Source organism: Natrix helvetica, assembly GCF_964273705.1.
Source record: "Natrix helvetica genome assembly, chromosome: 7".
NCBI lineage: Eukaryota > Metazoa > Chordata > Lepidosauria > Squamata > Natricidae > Natrix > Natrix helvetica.
Genome location: NC_138558.1, coordinates 54,843,472 through 54,857,750, shown reverse-complemented (window position 1 = coordinate 54,857,750; position 14,279 = coordinate 54,843,472). Strand labels below are relative to the sequence as shown.

Below are 14,279 nucleotides of genomic sequence, written 5' to 3'. Positions count from 1 at the left end.
ACCACCACCACCACTGGTGGCAGAGCAAGTATCAGGCACTCAGCCACTTTATGGCCCTGATGGCCACACCATAAGCACAAAGATGGCCCTGTGAGCCAGGGCGGCCAGGGAGGTGGCCATCAGGGCAGACCCCAACCTCCATCCCAGTAGGCACTGTTCTTGCTTCCTCTTCAGCTTTGGCTCTGGGTCACCATGGTTCTTGTATTCTCTCATATCTAGATCTATCACTGTTGCCTTCCGGTACCTGTCGTGGATCCAGTCAGGTACTCCCCAGGACAGGCAGGTGTGGAACAGCTCTGAATTCAAGTCATTTTTGAATTGGTAAACTAGTAGCCACTCTGGCCAGTGCCTCAACTTGCCTGCGACTCTCCAAAACTCCCAGATGAACTCCGCCACCAGTTGGCTCCCTTGTCTTATCTCTGATGCAGCTTTCCACTGACTTGGATCTCATCTTCAAACCTGGTCCTGAATTCCACCAGGAAGTCATTGATATTCCCCAATTCTGGTGCTCCTTCGTCAGGGAGGCCTGTCACCCATTCTGCTGCCTCTCCTTTGAGGTTGTCAGTCACAGCGTTCACTATTGTCACCTTGTCCTGTGGTTATCTCGTCATTCTTCAGCATAACAAAGGATAGGGCTCCTTAATAAAATAAAGGGCTGCTTTCTCCCCAAGAAAGAATGCTGAACAGGGACTTGAAATTTGCAGCAGCAAGATCACATGTTCTTTTGCATGAATTGTCAGGCTGTTTTTGAGGAGATGCTTTGTTCTTAGCCCTCTTTATCCCTATCCTCTCTGTTTTGAAGTGCTCCATACTTATCGTTTTCCTCCTTGCCTTCTTGCGCTTTGCCTGCCTGGCCACTGCTGGGGTTCTACAAGGTCCTTGGACTCAATGTGTTGCTCTAGTTCTGTAGCTGGTCTTCTGATGCTCCGCCACCCAGCTGGCCTCTGGTTGCCATCGCTCATTGCCCATCTCCATCCATCTCTACCTCTACTTTGGCCTCCTGCTACTCAGCTCCTCATTTGCCTTCCCAAGTGGAATCCTGTATCCGCCTTGCCCATCTCCGACTCAACTCACCTCCTCTTAGCTGGTCTGACACACCAGTCACTGCCACACTCATTTCTGGCTGGCTCTGCCTTGGCTGTCAGTCTGGATTGTAGAGTTGGGCTGGCAAACTGTCGCTCTGGGCCAATTCTGAGCTTCTGGGCTGGTGGGCTGCTGGCTGCTGCTCTGGGCCAGGCTGCTGGGCTCTCTTGTCTCTAGCCACCTCTGCCTCCATTGCTGGAGGTCACTCTGGGTCTATCTACTTCTCAGCTGGTCTACTGTGCCATGCTGCCTCTCAACTGAGTCAAACGCCTCTCAGGTCTGCCAGTCACTGGGCATTTCTTAGCTGATCCTGCGCCACTTTTCAGCTGGGTCTTAAAGTACTTCTTAATTGCGTCACTAATGTGACCGAGGGGAAGCTGGCCTCTTCTCAGCCTTTTGGCCTTTCGCAAGCTGCACCCTTGCTGCACCTCTGTTTTGGAAGTGTTTTCCTCCTTCCCCCATTTACTTTTCTCTCCTTTTCCCTTCTCCTATCTTCCTTCTCTTATTATCTGTCTGCTCCTTCTCCTCCTCCTCTCCTCCTCCTCTTCTTTCTTAGTTTATTAACCTTTTCTCTTCGTCATGGGGTACTTTTCTCCATTGCCATCCTCTTGGGTTGTGTGGTAAGGTAAGGTAACATATGGTAGTATAGGATAGGGTAGAGTAGCATAAGGTAGGATAAGGTAGAGCAGAACAAAACAGGACAAGGGCAAGACAAAACCTGCACTCACAAGCCTTGAATCTAGTACCAGAAAGTTCACAAGATACCGTCTACTTTGTCATTCTGCCTTGCAAATAGTAAATTGGAAAAGCAGTTACAAAAATCAATGACAGGATATTAAAGTGAAACACATTCAACTGCAATTTAAAAGAAGACATTACAGGGGACACTGCAAAGTCCAAAAGATAAACTGCATGAGGCCCAGGCATGAGTAACTACAAGGTAAATCTGGATACTTGGTAAAATGGTAGAGCTTACTGAGAAATTGGCTTTCTAAAACAAAGCTTTATCATAAGGTAGTGAAAGAATAATCAAGAGTGAAAGACATATTAAATGATCCCTTTGGAGGAATCTAATAAAGGAAACAAAAAGTAGGCTTAAGGGGAAATTAAGGGAAAAGATACCAATGGAAAGAAAAATATGAATATGTTAATTGAACATATCTACATAGCCATTTCATTTAGGAGAAATGAGAGCTGGTATAAGATTTGTTCAATATGTTGAGACTTTGGCATAGTTCTCATCTTTTTTTTAGCTTACCAAGAAATTGGTTGTAGTCTACTTTGTCAAATGCCTTACTGAAATCCAAGTGTACTATGTCCATAGCATTTCCCTTGTCCGCTGTCTGAGTTTTAATAGTTTTACTTATCAGGACCACCAACTAACAGTCCAGATGAAATCAAAACTCCAAAGCAGGGTTCCTCAAAATATAGATTTATTAGGCATGTCATATTGGCAGAGCTGGTGAAAAACTGACTCTGGGGTTTTCCCCACCAAGTTCAAAACCCAAAGTTCTCCCCCTCCCCCATTACACACCATGACCATATGCTCCAATCAAGTCTCTCTCCCCATCCGGGATGTCTCCCATCCACGCCCCCACCCCCCCGCAGGTGCTGGTGAGAGTGTCCTTGATTCCTAGAAGAAAGAACATTATTTTGGCTACATATTTCCCCAGCTATCTCTACTCCCCCCTCTTTTCCCACAGCTCCATCCAGCCTGGCTGTGCCAACCCTGAAGATGTTCAAAGATGGCTCCAGGGTTGACAAGAACATAGTAAAAATCATCCAGTCCTTAGTTGTTCTTAAAAGTAAGTAAATTCAACTGTAGATAGACAACATAGTCCAATACTCTTCAACATCTTCATAAATGATTTAGATGAGGGAATAGAAGGGAAACTCATTACATTTTCAGATAACATCAAGAATAACCAACATTCCAGATCTTGTCTAACAAAATGAAAATTAAGGTTTTATATTTAGGCAAAAAAATCAGTGAGAACAATTAACCAGTGGAACAGCTTGCTTTCAGAAGTTATGGATGCTCCATCATTGGAGGCTTTTAAGAAGAGATTGGCTAGCCATTTGTCTGGAATCTATAGCATCTCCTGCTTGAGTAGTGGGGTCAAGACCTCCAAGGTCCCTTCCAACTCTGTTATTCTTTTATCTGATAACCTTCATCATTTATTTTATAAAAAGAAAGCCAAAAGGGAGAAGTCATGTGTTAAAAACTAAGTACACCTTTGCTGCTTCCAAGGTATGAAGAGTCTAAGAAGCAGCCAGATGCTGCTAATCAAGTGCCCTTAATCAATTGATCATCAGCAAGTATGACTACATTTATAAAAGCTGAAGTTTTAGAAGTTTGCTGGTCTCCAGCACTGAGTTGTGTGTTAATGTAAATAGAATGAGAAAACTAGATGTGGCCCTTTTGGCTCAGCCATCTTGGCATGGCCAGCTTATTACCACCAAGTCGCCTCTGCTAACACATCACCCTCAAGTCATCGCAGGACAACTCAACACAGCCAATTTAGTATGTGGTCAACTCACCCCAGGCAGCTGGAGGAAGAGACGGGTGGGTGGATGAGTAGGTGGGCAAAATACAGAGTGATGGCAATGGCAGCCAGGAGTTTCCCATTTTCACAGCCCCTCTCCTGCCACTGCTGCTGTTTGGCAGCTGCAATGGTGTTCAGGCCACTTGGGGATGATGGCAGTGGGAAGAGGTGGTGTCAGGGAGGGAGTAGAGAGCATTGTGTCTCCTTTTCACACGCACCACCACCGAAGCACTGAACTTGAGCAAGTGAATTCAGCGTGGTGGTGGCAAAGGGTGTGAAATAGGATGCACAAGTCACAAAGACTGGGAAGAAGGTTTTGGAAAACAACTGGCTCAACTTATCAGGAGGGTTTTAAACTAAAATTGAGGGGGGAGGGTGACCAGTCTTTAGGATCTCAAGGACCTAATTCCAAGCAAAAAACCCTAGAAAGCAAGGCAAATAATGAAGTAAGGCGGGATGGGAAGGATGACAAACTCAAACACTAAATAGGAGACATAGGAAGCATACCCAGAGTCAGGCATAATGATCTCAAGTGCCTATATAAAAATACACAAAGTCTGGGGAACAAACAGGGAGAACTTGAATTATTAATACGCGAAGGTAGATATGACATAGTTGGAATAACAGAAACTTGGTGGGACAAAACCCACGACTGCAAAATACTGATAGAAGGCTACAAACTCTTCAAAAAAAACCAGACCCCATAAAAGAGGAGGAGGAATTGTAAAGGACCACTATATTGCTACATAATTGCATGAAACCTAAGGCAAAAACCTCCTAGAATGCATATGGACCAACATAAAAGAAAAAAAGAATGACATGGCCATAGGTGTATCCTATAGGCTGCCCAACAAAGCATAAAAAATATATTTCCTTTTTGCCAACCAACTAACAAACATATGTAGGAAACACACTACAATAGTAATGGGGAACTTCAATTATCTTGATATCAATCGGAAAACTAATTCTGCACCAAATGAGAAACCAAATAGGTTCCTAACTAACCTAGCTGACAACTTTGTTGTCCAAAAGGTGGAAGAGGGAACTAGAGGGACAGCCATACTGGACTTAATATTTACAAACAGAGAAGAAGTGATAGAGGGAGTTGAAACTGCAGGAACCTTATGTGAGAGTGACCATGTCATACTAGAATTCAACATAACACAAACACAAGCAATTGAACATAGTGACACCAGAGTCTTAGATTTTAAAAGAGCTGATTCTAACAAACTCAGAGAGAACTTGGGAAAGATTCCTTGGATGAAAATCCTAAAGGAGAAAACAACTCAAAATCTTGGGAAACTCTGAAAAATATGATCATGAAAGCCCACAAGCACAATACTGCCGAGAAAGAAAAATAACAAATCCAAGAAGAAACCAGCATGGCTGCACAAAGATCTTTCTGACAGAATGAAAGAAAAAAAGGACAAGTACAAAAACCTGTACATAACTAAGGCAGGATATCAGGAGATAGCCCAAATCTGCAAAGACGAAGTCAGGAAAGCAAAGGCTCAGAATGAAAAAGTACTTGCACCAAAAGTCAAAGATAATAAAAAAAAGTTTCTTCCAACATAGAAACAACAAGAAAAAAAATCAAGGAAACAGTCTGTCCACTAAATAGAGAAGACAGCAAGGAAGTAACAGGCAAAAGAGAGAAAGCAGAGCTGCTTAACTCATTCTTTGCATCGGTCTTCATGCAAAAAGAAACCATAGCCCAACCTACCACAAACATAATTGTAAAACACAGACTGGAAATAAACATTAAAATAAGCAAAAAAACCAGTAAGAGAACACCTGTCTGATCTTGATGACTACAAATCACCAGGACTTGATGGATTACATCCAAGAGTTCTAAAGGAACTAGCAGATGTCATCTCTGAACCACTGCACCACGTCTTTCAAAAATCCTGGAACATCGGGGAACTACCAGAGGACTGGAAAAGAGCTGATGTGGTTCCTGTCTTCAAAAAAGGGGAAAAAACAGACCAGAGGTGGGTTGCTCCCAGTTTGGCCCATAGTAAAAAAATAGAAACCCACCAATGAAACAGACCCAGGAAACTACAGACCAATCAGCCTAACATCAATACCCGGGAAGATGCTGGAAAAGATAATAAAAATCTGCCAACACCTAGAAATGAGTAAAGTAATAACTAGCAGCCAGCACAGGTTTGTTAAAAGCAGATCATGCCAAACCAATCTTATTTTATTCTTCAGCATAGTGACTAAATTAGTAGACCAGTGAAATACTGCAGACATAATATACTTAGACTTCAGCAAGGCATTCAACAAAGTAGACCACAGCCTATTTTGTAAGCTAGAAAAAAGTGGGATAGATAGCTTCACCACCAGATGGATTCCCTAATGGCTGACAAACAGTACTCAATGAGAAATCCTGAATGTGTCCAAGTCTACATGGAGAGAAGTAAGCAGTGGGGTACCACAAAGTTCCATCTTAGGCACAGTACTCTTCAATATCTTCATAAATGACTTACATCAGGGATTAGAAGGGGAACTTACCAAATTTGCAGATGATACTAAGGTGGCAGGAATAGCTAACATCCAGTTAGTTCCATCCAGATGGATCTTGATGGATCTTGACAGACATGAACACTGGGCCCTGTCTAACAAAATGAAATTCAATGTAGAGAAAAGTAAAGTCCTACACTTGGGTAAAAAAACCCAAAAGTATACATATAAACTGGTTGAAACTAGGCTTAATAGCAGTAACTGTCAGAGGGATCTTGGAGTCTTACTGGACAACCAGCTAAATATGAGCCAGCAGTGTGCCATGGCAGCCAAAAAAGCCAATGCAATCCTAAATTGCATTAATATAGGAATACAATCAAGATCAAGTGAGGTACTAATACCACTCTATAAACACACCTAGAGTACTGCATCCAGTTTTGGTCACCACACTATAAAAAAGATGTTGAGGCTTTAGAAAAAGTGCAGAGAATCAGCATGATTAGGGAACTGGAGACTAAAACATATGAAAAACAGTTACAGGAACTGGGCATAGCTACTCTAGTGAAGAGAAGGACCAGGGGAGACATGATAGCAGTGTTCCAATATTTGAGAGGCTGCCACAGAAAGAAGCGGGTCAAGCTATTTTCCAAAGCACCTGAAGGCCGGACAAGGAATAATGGATGGAAATTGATCAAGGAGAGATTCAACCTGGAAATAAGGAGAAATTTTCTGACAGTGAAAACAATCAATCAATAGAACAGGTTGCCTTCGGAAGCTGTGAGGGCTTCATCACTTGAGTCTTTCAAGAAGATATTGGACTGCCATTTGTCAGAAATGGTGTAGGGTCTCCTGCTTGAGTGGGGGTGGGGTAAAACTAGATGACCTATAATGTCCCTTCCAAATCTGTTAATCTGTTAATGTGCCATCTCCCTACTTCCCACCCCACCCACAACAGCCACCTTAGAATGGCCCAATCACCACTGCTGCCAAATGGCCCATATCGGCAGTGGCGGTGAGGTGTGTGAAAATGGAAAGCCTCCAACCATTGCTGCTGCTCTGTGCTCTGCCCACGCACTTGCTTGCCCATCCGTCTCTCTCTCCAGCTGCTTGCAGTGAGTTGTCTCTGTGGCACATTGGCCATGTTGAGTTGTCCTGTGATGACTTGGAGTGAGTGGGCAGAGCGACTTGGCAATGGCTAGCTGCCCACACTGCTGGCTGTGCTGAGATGGCTGCACTGTTGCCCTAGAGTCTAGACCCTAAGATTATGCCAAAGAGGCAAGATCAGCATTGATCTTAGAGAAGCAATTATTGCCATCCATCAATTTGGGAAAGGTTATGCGGCCATCTCCAAACAATTTAAAATCCATAATTCTACAGTGAGGAAGATTATTCATAAGTGGAAAATATTCAAGTCAGCTTCCAATCTTCTTAGGAATGGGCACCACAGCAAATTCACCTGAAGATCAGACCAAGCAATGCTCAGAGAAATTGCAAAACCCCCAAAAGTTACATCTCAGACTCTACAGCTGTGATGATGAACCTATGGCATGTGTGCCACACATGGCACGCAGAGCTCTCTCTGTGGGCATGTGAGCTGTCGCCCCAGCTCAGCTCTGCTGGTTTTTGGGTCTCTGCCACTCATGCACGGGAGGTGGGGTGCATGCGGGGAGGGGGGTGCTCGAATGCATGGGTCAGGTTCCGGTCAGGTGCAGAGGTGTAGAGAGAAAGGATGACCTCGAATTCTAGAAAGGAATTTTATTTTGACAACATCACATTCTACTCCTTACTATTCCCCCTCCCAATTCCCCACTAATGAACCAGCATAGGAAAATAAGAGAGAATGTGGCAGGCCAAAGATCCAGAAAGGAATATGATTGCAGGCCTGACAGGCGGCCTCTCCTCAAAAGTGATACGGTTCCTGAAAGAGATTAATGTAGGGATTAACATAACAGAATTAACCACCTCTGGCTTTGGACCTTTTGGCTTATTGGGGAACTTGTCATGGAATTGTTTTACTAACCTATCTGCTTTTAGGTTCCAGCTTTTCACCCAAGTAGCTTCAGACAAAGGGTACCCCTTCCAATGCACTAAATACTGTAAGCAAACCCTATACAGCCTGGAGTCTAAGATTTTTTCACCTCATAATGTGTTTCCCCTTCTAACACTACAGGAGGAGGGGGAGCTTGGGTGGACGGTCTTATCCTGGACCCAATTGCTGGCTTCAACAAGCTACAATGACATACTGGGTAAATCTTCCCTAGAACTCTGGGTAGACTGAGGTGAACTGCAACTGGGTTAATTATCTTCACTATTGGGAATGGACCTAGAAATTTTGGGCCCAATTTCTTGATAGGCATTCTTAATCTTATGTATTTTGTATATACAAAAACTTTGTCCTCCACACAAAAGGGGGGTTGGAGCAAGTGGTGTTTATCAGCTTGCTTCTTGTAGGCTTCTGCCACGCCCACTAGAGCTTTCTTTGTATTTTCCCTTTCTTTAGGGTGTCCATCCATTCAGTCAGAGACATGGAGGAGGGAGGTTCTTTAGGCAGCTCAGGCATGGGAACAAATTCCATGCCACTAGTAATCTGGAAAGGAGTTAATCCAGTGCTGCTGTGGACTGCATTGTTGTACGCCACTTTGGCGAAGGGTAGCAAGTCTGACAGTTGTCTTGCTGATAGTCCACATAACAGGCATTTTTGAACATGTAGACCAAGAGTTTTTCTGGCCAGTATCTTAGTCTTCCAGCTATTCTCCGGAACTCCCAAACTAACTCCTTCATGGGATGACCAGCCTGTCGCAATCTCTGGATCTGCTCTTCTGCTTCCACATGTTGGGCCACATTGCTAAATCAGGAGTGCATTAGTTGGATGAACCTGGTTGCATCTTCTAGCTCAGGAACCTCCTCCTCATTGAGCTCTGTTGTCCAATGGGCAGCCTCCCCTTCATTCATCCCCTCGGCTATTTATTGAATCAACTCTCTGTCAGAAGGGTATTGTGCCCCAACTTGATCAATGCAGACTCACCCAGACTCAATTCAGGAAATAAGCCAGCTTCTCTGGGGTCCCATCAAACGTTGCCCAAAACCTTGGGGGCGTGGGAGTGGCAGGGCTGGTGGTTGAATTGGAGCAGTCCGTTGGCTGGCTGCTTAGGGTGGTAAGCCCCCTTGTTGAGTCACACCCATCGGCAGAGGTAGGGCAAAAACCTGTTGAGGCATTGCTGGGGGGGACTGGAACTGGTGGGACCCCCGGTCCCTGGCTCTGCCCAGGCCCAGTTATCTGAAATGGCATCATCTGCTGAGGAGGGGCAGGCATCCTTTGGTATTGGGCCCATCCGTGACCCGGGAAGAAAGCCCACCTCAGTGGTGCTTGATTCACAGGCTGCAGGCCAACCATTGGTAGCTGGGGAAGGGGAGATGTGCCCCAGGCCCCTTTCTGCTGGCTGGATTGAATTCCCCAATTCGGTGGATGGCCTGTCTGCACTCCAGGAGGGAGGAGTGCTGATATGGCTGATGTTGGCTTTACTCCAGCAGCAAGGGGTCGCTAGTCACTGTGTGGAAGGAACCAAGATCTCCACTCCATTGCGTCACAGATTCTTTGCTAGGGAAGGAGAATGTGGGCTGGGCCAGGAGCCACTTAGGTGGTCCTCAGGGAAGTAGGGGGTTGATTCCACTCACGTTTAGCCATCCGAATTGGTCTGGGAGGCCCGTCAGAGAATGACTGCATGAGGGTGGCTGGGATCTCCATTCATCAGATCTGCTGACCATCCTCCAGTCATGTGTCAGAGTTTCCCTGGCACCCCTCTCTCTTTCCAGCAGAAATTCCTTAGAGATCATAAATCCCGAGGTCTTGGGGTCGGTTCCTTTCGTCGGGCCCTCAGCTGACACTCCCTTTCTTTAGCTTCTGCAGCCTCGACTACCTCCCTAGAAGGCTCATAAATATGCTTGATAAATATAGGCGATCCGTCATCTGTGGCCTTCTCTGCTGCTTTCTTTTCTTCCTCCATCTTCACTGAAATTTTGTACTGCCCAGGGTTGGGTCAGAACTGGGATTCATTACCCCTAACAGCTTCCCAAGCTTGGGATAGCTGATGAAATATTTTAATGGAGATTCAGGTTAATGTCAGAGTTCTAAATAACATCCAAAAGTAAATCAGAGTCCAAGGCAAAGTATTCCTCAAAGTTCCAATTTATTAAGAGAGTCATATTGGCACATCTCTGAAAACCCGAATCTGAAAGCTTCCTGGTTTTCCCCACCTAGTTGAAAGTTCATGATCTTGCCCCCACACCCACAAGTCCATCACATGGTCCAATCTTCCACTGCCATGCTGACAGTTCCACTCATCCAATTCCAGTCAGATGTAGAGGTGCAGAGACAAAAGATCACCTTGGAGTCTAGAAAGGAATTTTATTTGGACAACATGACATTCTACTCCTTACTATTCCCCCCTCCCAATTTCCCACTAATGAACCAACATTGTAAAATAAGAGAGAGTGTGGCTGGCCAAAGATCCAGAAAGGAATATGACTGCAGGCCTGACATATGGTTTGTTTGGAAGGATTGCTAGGAGAAAACCTCTTTTTTGTTTAAAAAGAACATGGCAGCCAGGCTTACATTTGCAAATTTGCATCTGAACCATTAGAGTTTGCAGCAATGTATAAAAGAAACTTGTAATATAAAGTATGATGCATTTATACAATACCCATGCAGCAGAGGCCAGAACAGCCAGAACTCAGAAGCACAGAATAAATACACACACACACACACACAGAGAGAGAGAGAGAGAGAGAGAGATCAGTGAACCTAAGCCACGCCCAGGCTCCGAGCCATCTGGGTCACCAAACAGTCCCCATTGGGTGATCTGTTATCATGTCTATTTCAATTGATGAACCCTTATAAACTGACATGAACAAATTACAAGATTTCTGAAACACTTTTCTTTGGACTGACAAGACCAAAATAGGGATGTTTAGCCATAATGCACAGAGGCATGTTTGGTAAAAACCAAACAGAGAATATCGGCACAAACCTCTCATACCAACCATCAAGCACGATAGTGGAGAGTTGAAGAGTTGGATTTAATTTGCAGCCACAGGATTTGGGTACCTTGTAGTCATTGAATCAACCATGAACTTCTCTGTATACTAAAGGTATGAGGCCATCTATGTGACAGCTAAAGCTTGGCCAACATTGGGTCATGCAACAGAACAGTGATCCCAAGCACACCAGCAAACTTACAATAGATTGCCTGAAGAACAAAAGAATTAAGGTGTTGCAATGGCCCAGTCAAAGTTCAGACCTAAACCCAATTGAAATGCTGTGATAGGACCTCAAGAGAACTATGCATAAACAAATGTTCACAGGCCTCAATGAACAAAAGGAATGTCATAAAGAAGGATGGGCCAAAATTCCTTCACAACAATATGAGAGACTGATAATTTCACATCGAAAACAATTACTTCAAGTTATTGTTGCTGAAGGTAGTTCTACAAGCTATTGAATCATAAGGTGTGTTTGTTTTTTCACACATGAGTTCTCCATTTTGGCTATCTTTGGTAAAATAAATGATGACCTGGTGCAATATGCCATGTGTTGTTGTTCATCTGAGATTGTGTTTCCCTACTTTTAATAACTGCTAAGGAGCAGATGATTTTTTACTATATCCTGATATGTAAAATCATAGAACTCAAAAAGGTGCACTATAGAGTACATTAAAATCACTATTATTTTCCCCTAGAAACTGTAAAAGCATTACTGTATACTCTGAGACACCGCAGTTTCATTGTCTTACACCAATTAAATGGGGAATTAATTGGCCTTGATGCTTTTTAAATAAAACTTTCAAATATACGTTTGCTTCTTTAATTTAAAAAGTAGGTGAAGTCTCCAAGTTGGGCTACATTAACAAATCCATGTGTTTTCTTTCCACCAGTGCAGAAGTGGTTGGCATTGCCCTCTATAAGAATTTTTTTTAAACTTCTCAGTATATCCTATAGTCCTGGGAAACCATGGGGATGTTCTGTCCCAGCTCCAAAACACGACAAGCCCTTTGTAGTTAACAAAATATTTCCTTTATTAGGAGCACATAGTAGGCTACGAAGCCTCTAATTCCTGTGGAAAGTGACACTCGCTCCCTTTCCCCCTGAACTGCCCCAACACCAGCAGTCTCTCTTTCTTCCCACACTTGCAAAGGAAATCCTGGAAGGTGCGCTCACTTTCTTCCAGCAGCATGCGCGCGCGCGCACACACAGACACACACACACACATGTTCAGAAGGCGCTGCAGATTCCAAGAAGAATTTTGATAATTTCCAGACATGATTCGGAAGTGCAGACTATCAGTGGCTTACCGGCAGGGAGATGAATATTTGTCTGTCACACATATTCATCTCCGCCCTCTGCCTTTTATCTCCAGAGCTAGGATGGGCTTTGCTAGCAGTGGTGGTTCTTCCATCCCAAGGACTGGCGCATAGATTTCCACTGCACTCCTCTGCCTTCTGCACATCCACTGCCTCATCAGCCACCTCCAGACCTGGGAGCTATTGACTCTCCACCTGAGGGCTGATGGACAGCCCAGGCTCCGCCTCTGACTCTCTGACAATTCCATTCCCTCTTCCCCCTCGGAGTTCTCAGATTGCCTTGATTTGGCCCTGACTCCCACATCGCCTCCTCATCTGATTTGACTGCCGAAGGAGTTGGTGGCCAACAGGCCACAATAGGGGGTTTCCCAGCCAAGTAAGCCTGACCCTGCTTAGCTTTTCCAAGATCAGCCAAGGTCAAGTTTGTATTGCCACTTGCTTTGTTCAAAGACCCTCTTCATGGAAAATAACATTCAGAACAACAGAATTGGAAGGGATCTTGGAGGTCTTTGTTAAGTAAGTAAGCTCCCCGTTAGGAGAGCGAGTGTGCAGAGAAGTGTAATGAGAGTGGTATGCAAGAACACGCACTAACCAGCATACAGGGACACCGAATAGTATAAAATATAGTAGTTTACTATGTGGAAATATAGACGTATTCAGAGTTCAAATTACAGTCGAAGTCATACACGGTTCAGTCAGTCAGTTATCAATGTTCTCAGTTAAGGAATGATCCCTCGAACACAGTCCAGTACCAAATCATCAGTTTAGCACTTACAGTAGCAAAAACACAGTACCTCACAATACACCGATCAGCGTCTAACAAACAGAGAGTTAACAGTCATTCTGGCTCCCTCTTATGGCTGCTTGAGGTAACAGCAACCAATCACATTACAGTAATACTTAAAGCTACAGTATATTTATATATTGCTAACCCAACTGTTAGCTTATATTCCTAACAGTCTTCTAGTCCAACCCTAGAACTCTGCACAAGCAGGAGATGGTATACCATTCTGGACAATGGCTGTTCAATCTCTTCTTTAAAATCTCTACTGATGGAGCACCCACAACTTCATAGTTCATGTTAATTCACAACATGAACACACACAACTTTATATTCAGTTTTTCCTCATAATTAAAGGAAAATTATGCTTTGGGTATTTTTTCTTCATTTCATAAAGATACCAATTACATTTGTTATATTTCTTTTATTCCCAAGGAATAACGACTGTGTTAACCATGACAACCTTGAGCATCAGCGCCAGGCATTCCTTACCTAAGGTCTCCTATGCCACAGCCATGGATTGGTTCATAGCGATATGCTTTGCCTTTGTATTCTCTGCACTGATTGAATTTGCAGCTGTCAACTATTTTACGAACATTCAGACAGAAAAAGCCAAAAGGACGGGAGTGAAATCCATCCCTGAGTGTTCAGCAGCACCTGTACAGAAGGAAATTTGTACAGAGGAGACATCCACGGTAAGACCCATTGCTAGCAAAATGACTCCTAATAGCATGTTAAAAGATGTTTGGAGAGATTAGTTGAGCATTTGGTGTGGCTTTATCTTAGGTGGACATTTGAAACATAAGGGACCAAGCTGAACAGTTGTTGAGGGCATGAATGTTGTAGAGTGTCAGGACCTCACAAGGCTTGGAAAAGTCTTGCATGTCTATTTGAGATCTTTACAGCAACTTTCACCTCTTTCCTGGTTAAAGATGGGAGAGAGTTGTGGTGTCAGTGTTCAGCAGTCCTGGTGAGAGGAATTCTGGGTAATAAAAGAAAGAGCGAGACAGATGGAAGGAAGAAAAGAAAGAAAGAAAAAGAAAGAGA

General features: G+C 44.0%; 1 protein-coding gene across 1 annotated transcript in view; it reads left to right on the top strand.

Annotated features, from left to right (window-relative positions):
* LOC309395454 (gamma-aminobutyric acid receptor subunit alpha-4-like) overlaps nt 1-14,030 on the top strand; it is a gene marked incomplete at both ends in the record, with an annotated part of 32,881 nt that extends 18,851 nt beyond the window's left edge. Inside the window, 2 exons of the mRNA XM_081959716.1 lie at nt 13,668-13,927; nt 14,019-14,030. Coding sequence (XP_081815842.1) covers nt 13,668-13,927; nt 14,019-14,030 — 272 coding nt within the window. The remainder of the gene's footprint in view (nt 1-13,667; nt 13,928-14,018) is intronic.
* Nucleotides 14,031-14,279: the final 249 nt, after the last annotated feature.